A 15,925-nucleotide genomic window follows, 5' to 3' on the forward strand; every position below is an offset into this window, starting at 1 on the left:
GTGTCAAAGTTATAACTTTGGTGAAGCGATTATAAATGTTTACTGTAGTTAATTTTCAAACGTTCAGTATTGGATATTTAAGTATCTCTCTGCATGAAAGATATGAGATTATTAAGCCAAATCGAAAGTTTCTAAATAAATAATAAATATGTCGTTCTAAAAAAGTGATCGAGTTTCATATAAAATAAAGTTCAGAAAAACTATTACATAAATTGATCGTTTTAATTATATTAAATATAATTAGAATCGATCTCCACGAAAAAAAAGAAAAAGAGTTATAAATGGAGTACATTAATTATCTCATAACATTATTCAATGACAAATTATTTCACACATCAAATGTGCTAGATAATTTCGAGCACGCAAAATGCGGAAAGTTGAAATCAGAATTTTATGTAAGTCTCCTGATATAATCCTTTGTTTGATAGTGTCATAGATAATAGTAAATATAACATCTCGCGCAATATAAAAAATAATTTATTCAAAATTAATTTGCGATATTATTTCATCTACAGCATGACGAAAATGAAAATAAAGTACCTGTTGATGCGAAAGGAAATTATTATTACGCTAACTGCGATGCTTCGGTGTGGATGAGGAGCTGCGAGAAAGAAGTGATTGAGCCCTTACGATCGAGCAAAATCATCGGCACCATCCCGAAATGGCTAAAAGGCACCCTGCTGCGAAACGGTCCGGGCAATCTAAAAGTGGGCAAATATCGTTATCAGCATCTCTTCGACAGCTCGGCTTTGTTACACAAGTATGTTTTATATTAAAATAAAAGCTAGAGAACTTCATTGACATAAATATTGCGCAGATTCGATATCGCGGACGGTGAGGTTACTTACCAGAGGCGATTCATCCAGACCGAAGTGTACAAAAGGAACATGGCAGCCCAGAGAATAGTTTACAACGAGTTCGGAACTAACGCGACACCGGATCCCTGTCAGACTATATTCCACAGGTAAACAAGAGCGAAACAATAAAGATAATCTTGAAATGAAGATAATTTTAAGTGAAATATACTTTTCACAATTATTTAAGGAAATCGAGAGAAAGATTTGAATGTTTGAATTAAATTATGAATATTATGAAATAAATTATGAAATTATGAATTAAATTATGAATTTATAATTAAATTATGAAAGGTTTGAATTCAAAATGATTTTTTTTTATTTTGACGTTGTAAAAGTCAAAAGATAATTTTTTGTTACAATTTGACGTTAAGAATCAAAATAAAGTAATTTTGATTTTTTGTTAAGTTTTGTGTATTTCTTGGGTAATAGGTAGAAAATTATATATAATATATTTGATAAGTGTAGACAAATTATATACGTTGACAAATTATATACGTTGCATTGCTTTGAAGTCTTGCAAGTTGTCTCTCTATTTTAAATTATTTTTAAAATGATTTTTCAGAGTGGCTGCGGTGTTCAATCCAAACAAAACACTATCGGACAATTCCATGATTTCGATATATCCATTCGGTGATGAATATTATACGTTCACGGAAGCGCCAGTGATGCACAGAATTGATCCAAAGAATTTAGAGACAATGGGCAGGGTAAACGCTCTCCTTTATTTTAAATTTAAATATTCAATTTAAGTTTGTAATATTTCAGTTTCTAATATTAATTTGTAGTGAAAGTTCATAATAAGTTCTCTAGTTGCAAAAACTATTTTTTTCCGTTCGTGTTTTGCAGGTAAACATGTCGAAATACGTTAACATCGTAAATCATACCTCGCATCCTCACGTTATGGCCGATGGTACGATTTATAACGTAGGATTGAGTGTAACATCGATGGGACCTCGATACAGCGTTGTATGTTTTTATCCCAATTGCGTAACCGTTGGTAAGATTTTTTATCACTGAAAAAAAATTTACTAAGTTTTAATAAATGTTTGTTATCATATAATAACTAATTAAACATTTACTTGTAATAAATAAATATTTATTCGATAAAAAAAGATATTTAAATTAAATTAATGTTCTTGTATCAAATAAACATATGTTTACATTTAGTAAATATTTAGTTGATATTATTCAATTGGTACTATTCAGCAGATATTTATTAAAATTTATTTATTAAAATTTAGTACATTCTTTCAGTCATATAATATAAAAAAAAATTTTTGAAAGAAGAAACTAAAAGGTTTACGGTATTATCGGCCACGTAATTAATTTTACAATGGAAAAAAATAGATTAATTTTCTCGAGCTTTTACAAGTTTTGAAATAGAATAATATATTTTAGACCATATTAAAATACTTAAAACATAAAAATTCTAACATTTAATATTTATCCAAAATATTTAAATTATATACTTTAATCAATTCAAGTGCGATTATCTTAGATAATTCCGGAAAAGAAAAAGAACTCTCCATGTTCGATCAAGCGACAATTGTGGCCAGTATACCATGCAGGTGGTTGCTAAATCCGTCATATATGCACACCTTTGGCATCACGGAGAATTTCTTTATCATAGTGGAACAGCCACTATCGATTTCGATCGTCCAGATGACAAAGAATCATTTCAAACAAGAACCTATGATGAATTCCTTCAAGTGGCACGAAAACAAAGGTGTATGTATCCATCGATGAAATCAGATAGTTATGTGTGTTAAATCATTATTAGTATGTTAAGGTATCTGATGTTTCTGTCATATCAGACTCTCATCCACGTAATCTCGAGGAAAACGAGTCAAGTTGTAAAGACGTTCGTTGCGGAGACGTTTTTCTACCTCCACATCATCAATCAATTCGAAACTCGTGATAAAGAGTATATTGTGCTGGATATATGCTGTTATCGGAACCCAAAGATGTTGCAGTACATGTACTTTGATGCGATGAAAGTATGAGATTCGCGCAGCAAAAATACTTTAACTGTATACACGTAACTGATAATTCTAATGAATATTTACATTAATGTACAGGATATGCATGGGAACGCCAATTTCTCAAAATTGTTCCGCGCCAGGCCACTACGTTTCGTACTTCCGATGAGAAAACCGAACTCGGACACGCTATCGGACAATCTTATTACGAATGAAACGATGCATCAGAGCACGGAGTTCCGAGATGTCAACGGCGAGTCTATCAATCATAAGTCGAACTATGACGTCAATGGCAACGAAGACAACGTTGAATACAACAGTGAAGCTAAGTTTTGGCGAGACGAACACAGAAGCGTTCTGCAGAAAAAGCCGGCCGCTCATCGACTTCTCGACGGCAGAATCTTCGTGAAGCCAGAGCTTCTCTGTGATGTCGGTTGCGAGACTCCGCGAATAAACACGGATTTTCATCTTGGCAAGGAGTATCGATACTTCTACGCAATTTCCTGCGATATGGATCTTAACAATCCTGGAACGGTCGGTACATGAGCCAAAGTATATCGCGCGTTCGATAAGGAGTTGCAAGTCTACGCTCTTATTATGTAATTTAGTACGACAAGATATTGATAGCATTTTACTGCATTAATAAAATTAAATTTTATTCGTAGCTCATCAAGGTCGACACATTCCAAAAGACCAAGAAACTGTGGCAGCAAGATGGTGTTTACCCAAGTGAACCAATTTTCGTACCAGATCCTAATGGAAAGGTATCAATTGAGCATCATTTTTTTGGGAAAAGTAAATAAGAAAGGATTCAAATTACTTTTCTCTTGCTCTTTTAGAACGAGGATGATGGGGTGATTGTGAGCTCGATCGTGTGGGCGGATAAAGAAACACGAATCGGTTTATTGATCTTGGATGCTGTGACATTTACAGAAATCGCAAGAGCTACTTTCGACACACCGGGACCGGTACCTAAATGTTTGCACGGTTGGTTCAATCTGAACAAATAACTGAATGCGAAAGAAAAATTATTTGAATTATTTTGAGACTTTTTACTATTAATTTTTTAGTATTAAGTTTTGAGTATTAAACTTATCATATGAGGGAGTCCAAGTTTGCAACGTGGCAAATTGTCTTTATTGTGTAAATAATTTTTTTGTAGAGAAATGTTTTTTCTCTATTTCTCTCAAATTGTCTTTATTGTGTAAATAATTTTTTTGTGGAGAAATGTTTTTTCTCTATTTCTCTCATTTCTTTTGAAATAAATTAAGTATTAATTTATTGCATGATTACATCAACCTTTATGATTATTGAATTTTGCTAGCGAATCATGAATCATATATAATGCAAACAATCTTGAAAATCGTTTGCTATAATCATTTTTGCGTTTGTTTTTTTTGTAACTGCGCTGATAAATATTGTCAGATACACGAATATAATAAGTCATTTAATATTTTTTAACGATACGCAATGTGTTTACAATCGGTGGACAATGCCTTTGTATAAGAATGCGACAACACGCGGCGCTGTTCGCCGATTATAATAAATGTAACAATAAATGTATATATAACAATCTTATCAAGATGAGAATCTAGTCGAGTGGAATGTAAAATCTTAAACATCGTCAAAAATTTTCGCAGCTTATTGAATGGCGGAATATTAAATTAATATTAAAGCCATATTCTTTAGACTGCAGTAATAACAATAATTATAATACAAAGTTGATTGAACAATATCGTCTCAATTGCACTATTAAAAACTATCAAAACAGTAACTACGATATATATGATCCTTTGCCTCTAATATCCTAATTAATCTAATAGTGAATTTTTTTACAAGAAAATACTCTTCATTCTGATACATCCGAAATGCGATTTTCGATTGTTAGAATACATATCTTGAATAAATTTACTAAAGAATTTTTAATGATAATCAAAAATCGCACTCGATTTTCAAATTGAATAATTTCTAAACGCGTCCTGTAAAAATAAACATGAGCTAGTTTTTAGAAGAAATCCAATGGGAATTTTTCCCGGTTGTTTCTAAATTAAGTATCATGAAGAATGAAAGAGAATTGTCCGCATTTTCTTGCTAAGTTCAATCTACAACATGACGATCTTCTTGTATACTTAAAATTGACAATAGTTAACGATTAATAAATAATAGTCTGGCACAACCATGGTCAGATACTTATTAGCTGAAGGAGCGTCAGCGTAGAAACTCTAAATGATCTCGTATATCGATATCATATTATATTAGGTCCAATTATGCACGTTTTATTACGCGGGAAAGTGCAGCGTGGCTGCTTTTGGCACTACAAATCACTTTCGCTCCATCGAGAGATCCGTTCAGCCATTTAAAAAACTTACCTTGTCGCTTGTCGATAGAAACGATAAATTCGCGATTCAGCATATTTCATAAAGGTACTCTCAACTCGATACCAAGAATACGAAAATCCATCTGATTCCAGTCCAGACTTCGCGCGTGTTCTTGTATCGTGCAAATGTTATTCTAATAAAATGTATAACGAAAAAACATACGTGTTTCACGAGGTTTCCAAATAAAACGATTTAAATCATCCATTAAGAAACGAATCTCGATGTGCGAATATATCTATCTATCCGATAAAAATAATCCGCGTATATGAATGTGGATACTATCAGGGATCGCATTTCACATAACATTATGTTAGAACGAAATAAGAAATTCCGAAACGGAACTGCAACGCTTAATACTATTTCGCGCATTCGCGTCTTGTCTTGGGACTTTCATTATTTCGCTCACCTTAAGGCTTAAGTACGAGAGATGTGTTTGAGAGAATATCATTACGCGTTACTCGCACATAACGACTCCGTCGCTCTCGAAACGCGTGAAAGGGGAAACAAGGAAGGAATAAAGGAAAATTAGATAAAACACGGCTCTCGCATTATTTGGGCCGCATCACGCGATTATGGCGACGCGGCTATCACAATATAAGCTTTTGCTTTCGATTTTGACACGGCAAAACCCTCAGACTTTGTCCACTTTCTCGCAATCCACGGAGTTTATAGAGTTTATCGTGTTGATGTTTTTGTTGCTCTCCGTGTCCGTCTCGCTTCTCGCCAGGCTCGAGAGCGACTCAGCAATGTGTGATTCAGGATGCATCGGCAGGATACCAGCGTTCGCGTCCTCAATGGCTTTCCTGAGCTGCAAGATAAAATCCATGTATAATTTTATTAATGAAATTAGAGTTTATAATTTTCATCCCTCAATCAAGACGACTATTCGTTAATTTTTAAGTGTCTTGCCTGAAGAATTGTACCATCGTGAACCATACCTCCTTCAACGCAACTACTCCGACCAGCCTGCCGATAGCCGTTACATAAGCGTGATTCACACCGACCATACTGAAGAGGCTGTGCACTTTGAGCAAGGACGTTCTTTCGACCAGCTGGAAAGGAGCTGGGTCAATATGACACCTCGAGAAATCTACCTCGAGTGCCATCTCGCTTTCCTCCCATCGTTTCTGATCTTCGGCCGACATGTCTATCACTCTCTCTCGAGGCTGATTAACATATGCAAATGTGTTATTTAGACACTGTATTTAGAGGAAATAATTATATTTGCTCACCAATTGTACTTTCTTCGATGTCGCCGGACTTGGGGCCAGCATGGGCGTATGAGACTGCACGTTCATGACATCTTGACTCCCTCTGGTACCCAACTCCGGATCAGGATCCACGTCTTGCAACGTGGCGGACTTACGGAAGATCGCCTCGAACGCCAAACGAATTCTGCGATATATTAATAATTATTCTTCCATGTTCCATTCCTTATTATTTACTATTCTAAAACTTATTAAAATATTTAAGACGCTTAAAAAAAAAATAAAACAAAAAAGACCGATAATGTATGTTTTTTTTATAAAATGTACAATAGATTACTGTATAAAATATTATTTTTATTTATATTATATTTTGTATTATATGAAAAATTGTTGAAGTTAAAGATAATGAAGCGATTCACCTGCTTTCCGCGCCTGTAACTGTCGTATAAGGTGTCACCGCCGGACTTACTAACGGGCTGAATCCCTTAAGAGTGAAAGAATTAGTCTTCTTCAAAATTGACTTTTTCGGTTGCGATCCAAACACCGGTGAATGGAACGTATGCTAAGAAATGCAAAAAAAATATTACAAATATTAATCTACATCGAGGAGAGTGATATACAAAGAGAGGAACAACCACAATTGACGTCAAAGTCAACCACACGAACACTTGCGAGAACTCACATGATCGGGACCGCTGCCGTTGTTTGCTGACATCGTTAGATCATTAACACTCTGCCTCTGCATCTTGAGAATGTCCGGTGCCGGGATGACCTCAAATCTCGAAGGTCTTCTCGTCCTCTCCTGCTCCCTCAGCTGTCGTTCTATTTCTTCGCGTGCTCTCTCCTCCGCCTCCTTGTGCCATTTTTGTGCAACCTAGAATGTCGACGATGATATATAGAAACGAAAAATAAAATCGCGAATGAACTTCCAAGGTATTGGAATCCTACCTGCAATCTTCTCTCGCGACCGATGTGCTTCTCGATAAGTTTGACTAGTGCTAATCGCTGGATCGATCCAAGTAGAATCATGGAGTCCGGATTATCCACCAATGGAAATCCGCGAAGCTTGCGATTTTCTTTTAATATGTCTTTCAGTTTCTGATAACTAATACCATGCCATATGTATTTGACATCGCGGACCATGAAATCCTCCACGTAAACATTGTACATTCCTACAACAATTAATTTTTTTTACCACCTTTTCCTCGGTTGCGTAAAATCTGTGACAAGTCATAAAATTACCTTTTTATTTATTCCGAACGAAACGCTTTACGAAATAACAATATAAATTCAGTTAATTGAAAAGAAGATAAGTCATCATAAAACGGAGAAAATACCTACCTGAACTGGATGGAAGTAGATCAGGCAAGTAAGGCAATTTCTTGATAAGAATGATGCTGTCGTATATACTAGGCTGTAAGAGCGCGGCGATGGCATTGCTGATCAGCACTGCTATCATTATGGGTACAATATGTGTGATCTGACCGGTCATCTCAAAAATGATGACACTAACGGATATTGTATGCGTCACCGCGCCGGAGAACGCAGCCGCGCCCACTGTGGCATATCCACCTAAATGAAACAATTTCACGACATAAATCTAATTCTTCCCTTAATTTGCTTTCCTCTTTAAATTCGGTTAAAATTACCTCACGTACCTAGTATGAACTCATGAATTTTTTAAAATGCTTACACGTTTAAGAAACATCAATTATTCGCAATAAGTTATTTTTCAAATATTTTAATAAAAAATAATTTTTTTTATATTTCAGTTCAATATAATAAGAATCATCAATCATCAATAAATAATTATAAATATTTAATTTAAGATACCTGGTACAATGGGTGTAATTACTCCGCCATAACGTACACCAGTGGGAAACCAAAGAGCCATGGCTTCACCAACCGTTCTGCCTAGCGCAGCACCAATCTTGAATACGGGAATAAAAATTCCAGATGGTACCGGTACCGTTGAACTTATAATTGAAAAGATGAACTGAAACCGAAGTTCGTTTCTTCCATTTTCATCTGTTCTTATTATATAATCTATTTAAGAATATCGCGATCGAGTAATTATGCGAAAAAAAGTCATTTTCTTACAGTGAATAAAACAAAACTGAAAAGTCCACTGAAGACATCGGTATATGATGTCGACCAATGCTTCACGATATTCATCTCCTCGACGCTGAGATTCTCCTTGGTCCAAGTAAAGTTAGTGAAAAGCCCGAAAACTTGATCGTGCGTGTTCAGATCACCAGCCATGAATTGGCCGAGCCCGACGGGAAATGACACAGATGAGACTATCAGAGATACAATGCCGGGGTACAGAAAACGACTGAAATTAACGAATTATTTCTTGATCACAAACTCAAAATGATTGTAAAAGAAATTCGTGTTGTGACGATTTTTAGAATTTTCGATATGCGACTTCGAATGACTTACTTCTTCTGTAAGAAGCTGTTCATGCTCTTGTTTTTCCGCATGAAGATCACATATTGCCTATGTAGCCAGACGTAAAAGGCGCCCAATAGCCCGCTGCCAACACCGATCAGGGCGAAGACGAGGAGCTCTTGTGGATCGAAAGGGAACTCCATAGTGAAATTGGTGGCAAACATCGCTGTGATGGTCTCTTCGCGCTGAAACCAGATTGCCAGTAGACGAAACATCGTAGCACCGCAGACTGCGGCGAAGAAACCACGCCAATAATTCCTGACTGCGAAATACACTGTGGTGACCTCGATGCTGAAGAGGACGCCACCGATTGGGGCTGCAAAGCAGGAAGCGACACCCACCGCGCAAGCCGCGGCCAGCATCTCACAATTCCTGCTCTCGTTCTCGTAGATGCCCTGGAAGCTCGTGACTAATTTGGAGAGGAGCGTTGCGACGATGCTGGCGATGTGCACAAATGGACCCTCCTTACCGAGTGGCAATCCTGAGCCTAAAGTTGCCGTCAAGCCGATCACCTTTGGCATATCACGATCTTTATTATCTCTGTCTCCCTTTTACAGGATTATTGCGTTCTTTTATAAATTTTAAGAAAGTTGTAGTTCAACTTTGATTGTGTACGCGCTCTTGTTCTTAATTAATTTTCTTAAGCTTTTACGAGTATAGATTAAATTGTTTCGTGAATAACTAACCTTGGCAACCAAAGTACGAAAAGTCAAATATTCTTTCAACGCCACACCGCGTAGAATGGTCTTCATTTCTGGGATGCCCGAGCCTATACTTTGAGGTGCAATAATGTGCACGAAGCCAGCGCTAAAGAGAATAAGGCACACTGGCATGGACACCCAGGCTAGGTACTTGAAAGCCGGATGCGTTGTAAGATCCTGATAGAGCCATATCCTGGCTGGTGAAACGAGATTATCGTTAATGTGCTATATATATCAATGTCAATATTAAAGACTTTACGTTAACTTCTAATACTTTTGCGAAACTCTTTTAGCCCTTTTAATTAAATCTATCTGTATTACCATTTGCATTATTAGAATTAGAAAATATATATATAAAATTTGTTAATATTGTTAATATTGTTCGATATCAACAAATTCTGTAAATATTCTCGTATAACAAATGTAATAATTATTTAAAATGTTTTGTTTGGGGATGAAATTTATATTTCCAAAAGCAAAGTAGACTGACCGTTATTACACATGGAAATTCCACGATCCATGGCATAACTGATGAGAGCCATAATAATACCGAGGAGGGCAAGGAAAATCCAGTCCTCGCCTAGCCGGGCGCCGGTATGTTTCCAGATGAAGGCCAGCAGAGCCAATAGCTTCCGGCACAAAGGACCTCGCCTCGATTTCCGTAGATCTTCGGCCCTTGTTTTATCATATTTTCGTCTCGCTTTTTCTTGATATTTGAGTTTGCGTGCCTCTTCCTTCGCGTACTCACCCAGATCCTTCGTATAGCGACCATACATCTGCAGGTAGTTGGTTTCGCATCATTTTGAATGTTCAGTTGTTAATTAATCGATTCATGCGCAGACGAGAGACGTCAGACTTGCTCATTTGAATTCTGAGCCCACTTTGGACGGTCCATAATTCGAATTAAATGTGAGATTCAATATAATATAGCAAAATATAATTTTTATCTTATTATGATTTTTATATCGCATTTTCTATAAATTTACACCAAAATGTAATCCAAATTTTCCTCCATTCTTAGTTTTCTTATAGCATTTGCAAAATATTACTTAAAGATAATTAATTATTTATAAATAATTTATAAGTAGATATTTTTAGACACAATAGCTATGCTCGCGCGCGTGTATTATGTTTTATAAAGTTATAATAATGTTTAAATCAATCAAAAATTTCATGCAAGCATGATGCAGAAAAATTATGTATTGTTAATAAGTATAGTAATAGTGCATATATATTATTAATAATAGTTGCATATAGTAATTGTCAATTAAATATTAAAATGACTATAATTCACTATAATTTAGCGTATCGCATTCTGTTAATCACATCGTTTCTCTTCGCATAATTTATCATTAAATTCGATATTCCATTGGATCTCAAAAATACTGAGTATCCTTCTATCAATCAATTTGGACACGTGCTATTCTAGACTAGACTACCTTTTCGAAAAATTAAAAAAAAAATACAATCAGTATCGTTTGCATAATTTAATATTGTTCATTCTTTTTTCTCAAATGTTTCGAATATTGTGAGATTTTCTTGTCGATCCTTCGAATGTTGTGTTTTATGTATACTAAAAGAAGATAATGTTATATTAACAGCATTATTTTAATTGAAAATAATCTTGTTGATTCAATAACGGTGTAATAAAACAAATAAAATTTTAATAAAACAGAAGAATGTTTGTTACATTAATAATGTTACGGCATGTTAACAAAATTATTTTCGAATTATTTCGAAATTATTTAAAATAATGTTATTGATATAACATTATTTTTTCAGTGTACTTATTATCATACGTACTTATTATCTGAAAAAAATACTCAATTTCGATAAGCTTGCTTCTGACAATAATCGAAGTTGTTGCCAATTAGATCCGCAATTAGAAGTTGTCAATTGATTTAAGTACTTTCTTATGATACTAATCAACGGAGAAATATTAGAAAAAAGAACTTTCCTTTTTTTTACCGATAATATAACACTAAAACAACCGTCTTAAAACTGATATGAAAATCATCTCTGATACCATACGGTATAAATATGGTATATACTATCTATCAAAATAAACGGTTATCTAATTTACAAAACGGGCCATGTCTGTAATGTGATTCTTAACAGATTAATAAAATGATAAAAAATTTTCTAACATACTGCAGTAGCGGGGATCCTCTAAAAGTCTTATCGATTGTTCCTATCATTAACTAACAACAGCCAATGGCAGAATAATCTTGGAAGAAAGCGCTCTCATTGACTAACGCTTTAGTTAACGATAGTGATAATTGTTGATAAGATGTTAGAGAATCCCACTGATCATAGTGATATAATCGATGGTCTACGAAACGATGGTTAACGACCGATTAGTTTGTACCATTTTTTCCAAATGTCGTTGGATATGTTTATTTGTTAATTTAATATAACTACAAAAAAAAGAAAGTTAATACACGCTAAAATTATGTTGTTGCATAAATGTCATTTCATCAAGCATATGTCATGATTGTCTACATGCTGATATTATTATTTTTTTTATACAAGTAGCGATATATATACATAACGAACTATCACGCAAGAAACAGCCTCAAGAATATAATTATACGAAATTGTTCGTAATGGCCATAATGCCGGGAAAACTGTGCGCTCTCGCGACAAAAGAGTCTCAATAGAAAACCTACCTTGTCGCGAAAAAACATGGTGAAGTTAAAATGTGAGGGTGTACTTACAAGATAGCTGTCGTTACAGACAAAGTATGCCCTGTTCAAAACCAAAGTTGGCAAAGAGAGCTGGGCAAGGATTTTCACGGATTGCATCGAAGATTCATCACTCGGATAATTCAGCTCGTGATAATTCGAATTTAAGTCCGAGGATGTGTCTTTCATCGACTTCTCCTCCATTTCGTCCAAATAATCGCAAATTTTTTTAATCTACAATCTGAAGTTCCGCTACACAATACAGTGTAGTGCACAAACAATCCTGATTTTTTTCCTTGGAAAACTCACATCTGTCCGTCATTAATAATAAAAGATGTTTTATTTGGTTAAAATCAAAAATTATCACTTCATTGCAGGGTTGATAAAAATCATATAAATTATTTAAAACGCTTAATCGATATTTTTAACACGTTTAAACATGTTTTTTTTACTGTCTAAAGCATATTTAAAGTACTGTTTAAGTATACTGTTTAAAGTATGCATTAAAAACACAATGTTTTATTCTTAAAAAAAAAAACATCTCTTATCAATCTTGCCTTATTGTAATTGAGTTCTAGTCAGAGTCATTGAGTCATTAAAATTTTTGAAACTCGATAAATCCCAAAATCCAATAATTTTGATGTTTATAATTTTTATTCTTCGTTTTTTGCGCATTCTTATGCAATAGTTATTTTTAGGATACTAAGTAAAATAAGAATTTAATCAAACAAAATAACAGAAAAATACTAAAAATACTTTACATCACTTACTTTCTTTGCTATTTAATAAATTCCCAGTAGCAATATATTTTTAAATCACGTAAATTTGTTAAATTGTTTATTATAAATTGTTTAATATGCACAGAAATCTGCTTTGTTTTTTCCACACTAACAAATTCATAAATTCTCCATCATCTGATTTACTTTCTTCAAACGTTATCCAAAAAAACATTTCGTTGATTAATATTAATCCACTAATAACAAATTTTTTTAAGCTTTATATTTTAATTTGGCTTATATATCCAGCATAATAAAGTTTGAGTCTGTCACATTTCTATTTGCACAAATTTCTGTCCGAATTTAACGACTTGCAATAAAATTGCGATAACGTCTGTGCGAACTTTCACAACCGCTTTGAAGAATTCCTTTTTTTTTAACAAAATAATCCTATGCAACTGTGCGTGCGTGCACACAAATGCAAACTAAACAGCGACGTCTCGTGAATGTCTGCTTCAAAGCTCAGCAGAATATTTGTTGAAATTTGGCAACAGTCAAAATCCTTATTTTTAGCATTGCCCAGCCAACGTCAACAGGGCGAAATCCTATTGTTTATTGTCGAATAAGCTGCAACGTATCACCTAATGTTGTAAATTCATCTGATAGACGTCCTGGTTTTCCCATATCTTTTATCGCAAACTGTTTGTCAATCAAAAATTAAAATCAATAATGCTCACAGAAAGTCGACACAGGTTGTAAGTTTGTAACATCGTAACTACTATAATTGAACGCGTTTTATAATCTTTAAGTGAATTAACATCTTAAAGTCAAATAATGTGATTTACTTGAATAATCCTTGAATAATCCTCAATGTTGGTATAGTAGTTTCAATTGATGCTTCTATGACCATTTTTAAATTATCAGAGTCGGAAATATAATCAGAAATAGAGACCTTTTTAAATTAGATATTGAAGATAAAAGTTCAGAGTTAATGTGATCGAGTAGATGTGTTTTCTAAAACAAAGTTGTCAGTTCTATTTGTGATAAACAATTAAAAGCCAATTTATCTTTAAATGTTTGTCTAAATAGCGAACGTTAAAATGAAAACATTACAATTACAAATTAATTTGTTTACAAGTGTATCAATAATTAAGATTATGATCAGCATAAAAAATTAATTCACTTATAAAATGCGAAAAAAGATTATAAAATCATTATAATAGTTCATTATAGTAGTTACGGTATTAATTTTAATTATGAAATGAAATTAAAAATTTCCCCTAGATTGTATATATGTTGATCGAGAATAATCTAAAAACTAAGATCGAAACATTATCACTATTAAGCATTATACTAAAAGATTTTAATAAACTTACAACCTGATTCTTTTTATATGGGCGCTATTAATTTTTAATTTTAATTTTTTTATTTAATTATAAATAAAGCTCATTGGAACATTGTTTTCATTGTCTGTATAATATCACTTCTTTCAAAAAAATCTCAAATTTAGATTACGAAGTACGTATAAGATTTATTTATTATACAATGTGATTTCGCGTAAAAATATACTTGGCACGAGATGTTATCACACCTGTTATTTATTCGCCACCATTAATGTACGTTTTCACTCTTTTGATAAATTTAATATTCTCAAAATCTTATGTATTCACTCATATATTCGACACGGTTCATTTATCCGCTTCTATTTATCTGCTTCAAATTTATATAATATATATTATACTTTCATCAACCCTCAATAATCAGTCACATACGTTATCGTGCGAATTGTCTTAAGTAGATAGACAGAAAATAATAACGAGTAAAAATATCGATAAATGTGACGAGTGATTTCTTTATCAAGATAATTTTACGATAATTTCATCTCTTTTTAGAGAAATATATACATGTTATCTTAACAATTATCTTATAAAATGAGATCGAGCGACAGAGATAATCGAATCTCAATAATTGATCGGAGTGTCAATGATCTTAATTATAACTATGATATACAATATTACAATTTTGGCAACATCTTTAGAATTTATTGACGATATAAATATGAGTACAGATGCGCATATGCATCGCGTAATTCCATCGAACAATATTGCAACTGTACGATCGTGCAATGACTCGCAAAATGCAAAATACTTCAGGATATCAATTTGATTTAAGATTATAGACTTAGAAATCGATTAATCTAATAGTATGGATTGTAATTCTCGCGCGAAGAGAATTCGTGCCGAATCATGTATAAATCGAAGAGATAATATCATTGAAATATTTATAGATAGAAAGCCGCGTATTTTAATCATACGGAATAATCGATTTAAATATGAAGATATCGCGTGAAACAAAGATTAGATGATATCTGACAAGTTTGATTCCTTGGATCAAAATACAGGTGATATCTAATACCGCTACGCATGATCGTGACGTCAATGGTGACCACGTTCCACTGGGCAATTGGCCTCTAATCCAATTTTAGTAATTAGGCCTAACCAATTGGCGATACAAATAACAAGTACATTCGAAAATAAATAGGATAATTTGCTTAAATCATACCTTATAGATACAATTTCGATTTAAAACTTATATAAGCTCTTTACGCTATAAAATGTAAACAATAATTAACATTATATGTCAATTGTAGTTACATTTTATACGAGATTGCAATAAACATTTTTAAATCGAAATAATTTAATTTAGGCACAGATGCGATTTAAGCAAATTTATCTTATTATGTAAACAGAAATTATCCAAATTAGTCAAATTGTTAATTTGTCCTAAACATTACAGCTGTTCTAATTATTTCATCGTGGAATTAGCATTAATATTTATTACTAAAACAATTTTTGCAAATTATTAGCAGTATTCGAAGGTATTAATACCAGCCATAAAAGAGAGTTAAGCCAGGCAATTCAGAGATGCACCCGGAAATTGCACGATTACGA

General features: G+C 33.5%; 2 protein-coding genes across 4 annotated transcripts in view; one reads left to right on the forward strand and one right to left on the reverse strand.

The window, feature by feature from the left end:
* The first annotated feature begins 521 nt into the window (after positions 1-521).
* Positions 522-3,851, forward strand: LOC108684380 (carotenoid isomerooxygenase). The gene is made up of 9 exons (XM_018188659.1): positions 522-760; positions 818-964; positions 1,420-1,564; positions 1,704-1,854; positions 2,356-2,585; positions 2,672-2,854; positions 2,936-3,370; positions 3,502-3,600; positions 3,676-3,851. Exons 1-9 carry the CDS (start codon positions 594-596, stop codon positions 3,844-3,846), a joined length of 1,728 nt encoding a protein of 575 aa, XP_018044148.1. The 5' UTR covers positions 522-593; the 3' UTR covers positions 3,847-3,851.
* Positions 3,852-4,816: 965 nt separating this feature from the next.
* LOC108684416 (chloride channel protein 2) overlaps positions 4,817-15,925 on the reverse strand; it is a 31,025-nt gene continuing 19,916 nt past the window's right edge. For 2 of the 3 annotated variants that reach the window (XM_018188722.1, XM_018188720.1), the window contains 12 exons: positions 10,065-10,350; positions 9,560-9,771; positions 8,865-9,385; positions 8,523-8,757; positions 8,256-8,418; positions 7,764-7,994; positions 7,371-7,594; positions 7,105-7,296; positions 6,842-6,984; positions 6,447-6,609; positions 6,153-6,380; positions 4,817-6,022 (listed from right to left, as the gene is read on the reverse strand). In XM_018188722.1, coding sequence (XP_018044211.1) covers positions 5,846-6,022; positions 6,153-6,380; positions 6,447-6,609; positions 6,842-6,984; positions 7,105-7,296; positions 7,371-7,594; positions 7,764-7,994; positions 8,256-8,418; positions 8,523-8,757; positions 8,865-9,385; positions 9,560-9,771; positions 10,065-10,350 — 2,775 coding nt within the window. In that variant the 3' untranslated portion in view covers positions 4,817-5,845. Of the gene's footprint in view, positions 6,023-6,152; positions 6,381-6,446; positions 6,610-6,841; positions 6,985-7,104; positions 7,297-7,370; positions 7,595-7,763; positions 7,995-8,255; positions 8,419-8,522; positions 8,758-8,864; positions 9,386-9,559; positions 9,772-10,064; positions 10,351-12,291; positions 12,401-15,925 lie in introns of those variants that run through there. The other variant, XM_018188721.1, reaches the window with a different exon arrangement.

Source organism: Atta colombica, unplaced genomic scaffold (assembly GCF_001594045.1).
Source record: "Atta colombica isolate Treedump-2 unplaced genomic scaffold, Acol1.0 scaffold134, whole genome shotgun sequence".
Taxonomy (NCBI): Eukaryota; Metazoa; Arthropoda; class Insecta; order Hymenoptera; family Formicidae; genus Atta; species Atta colombica.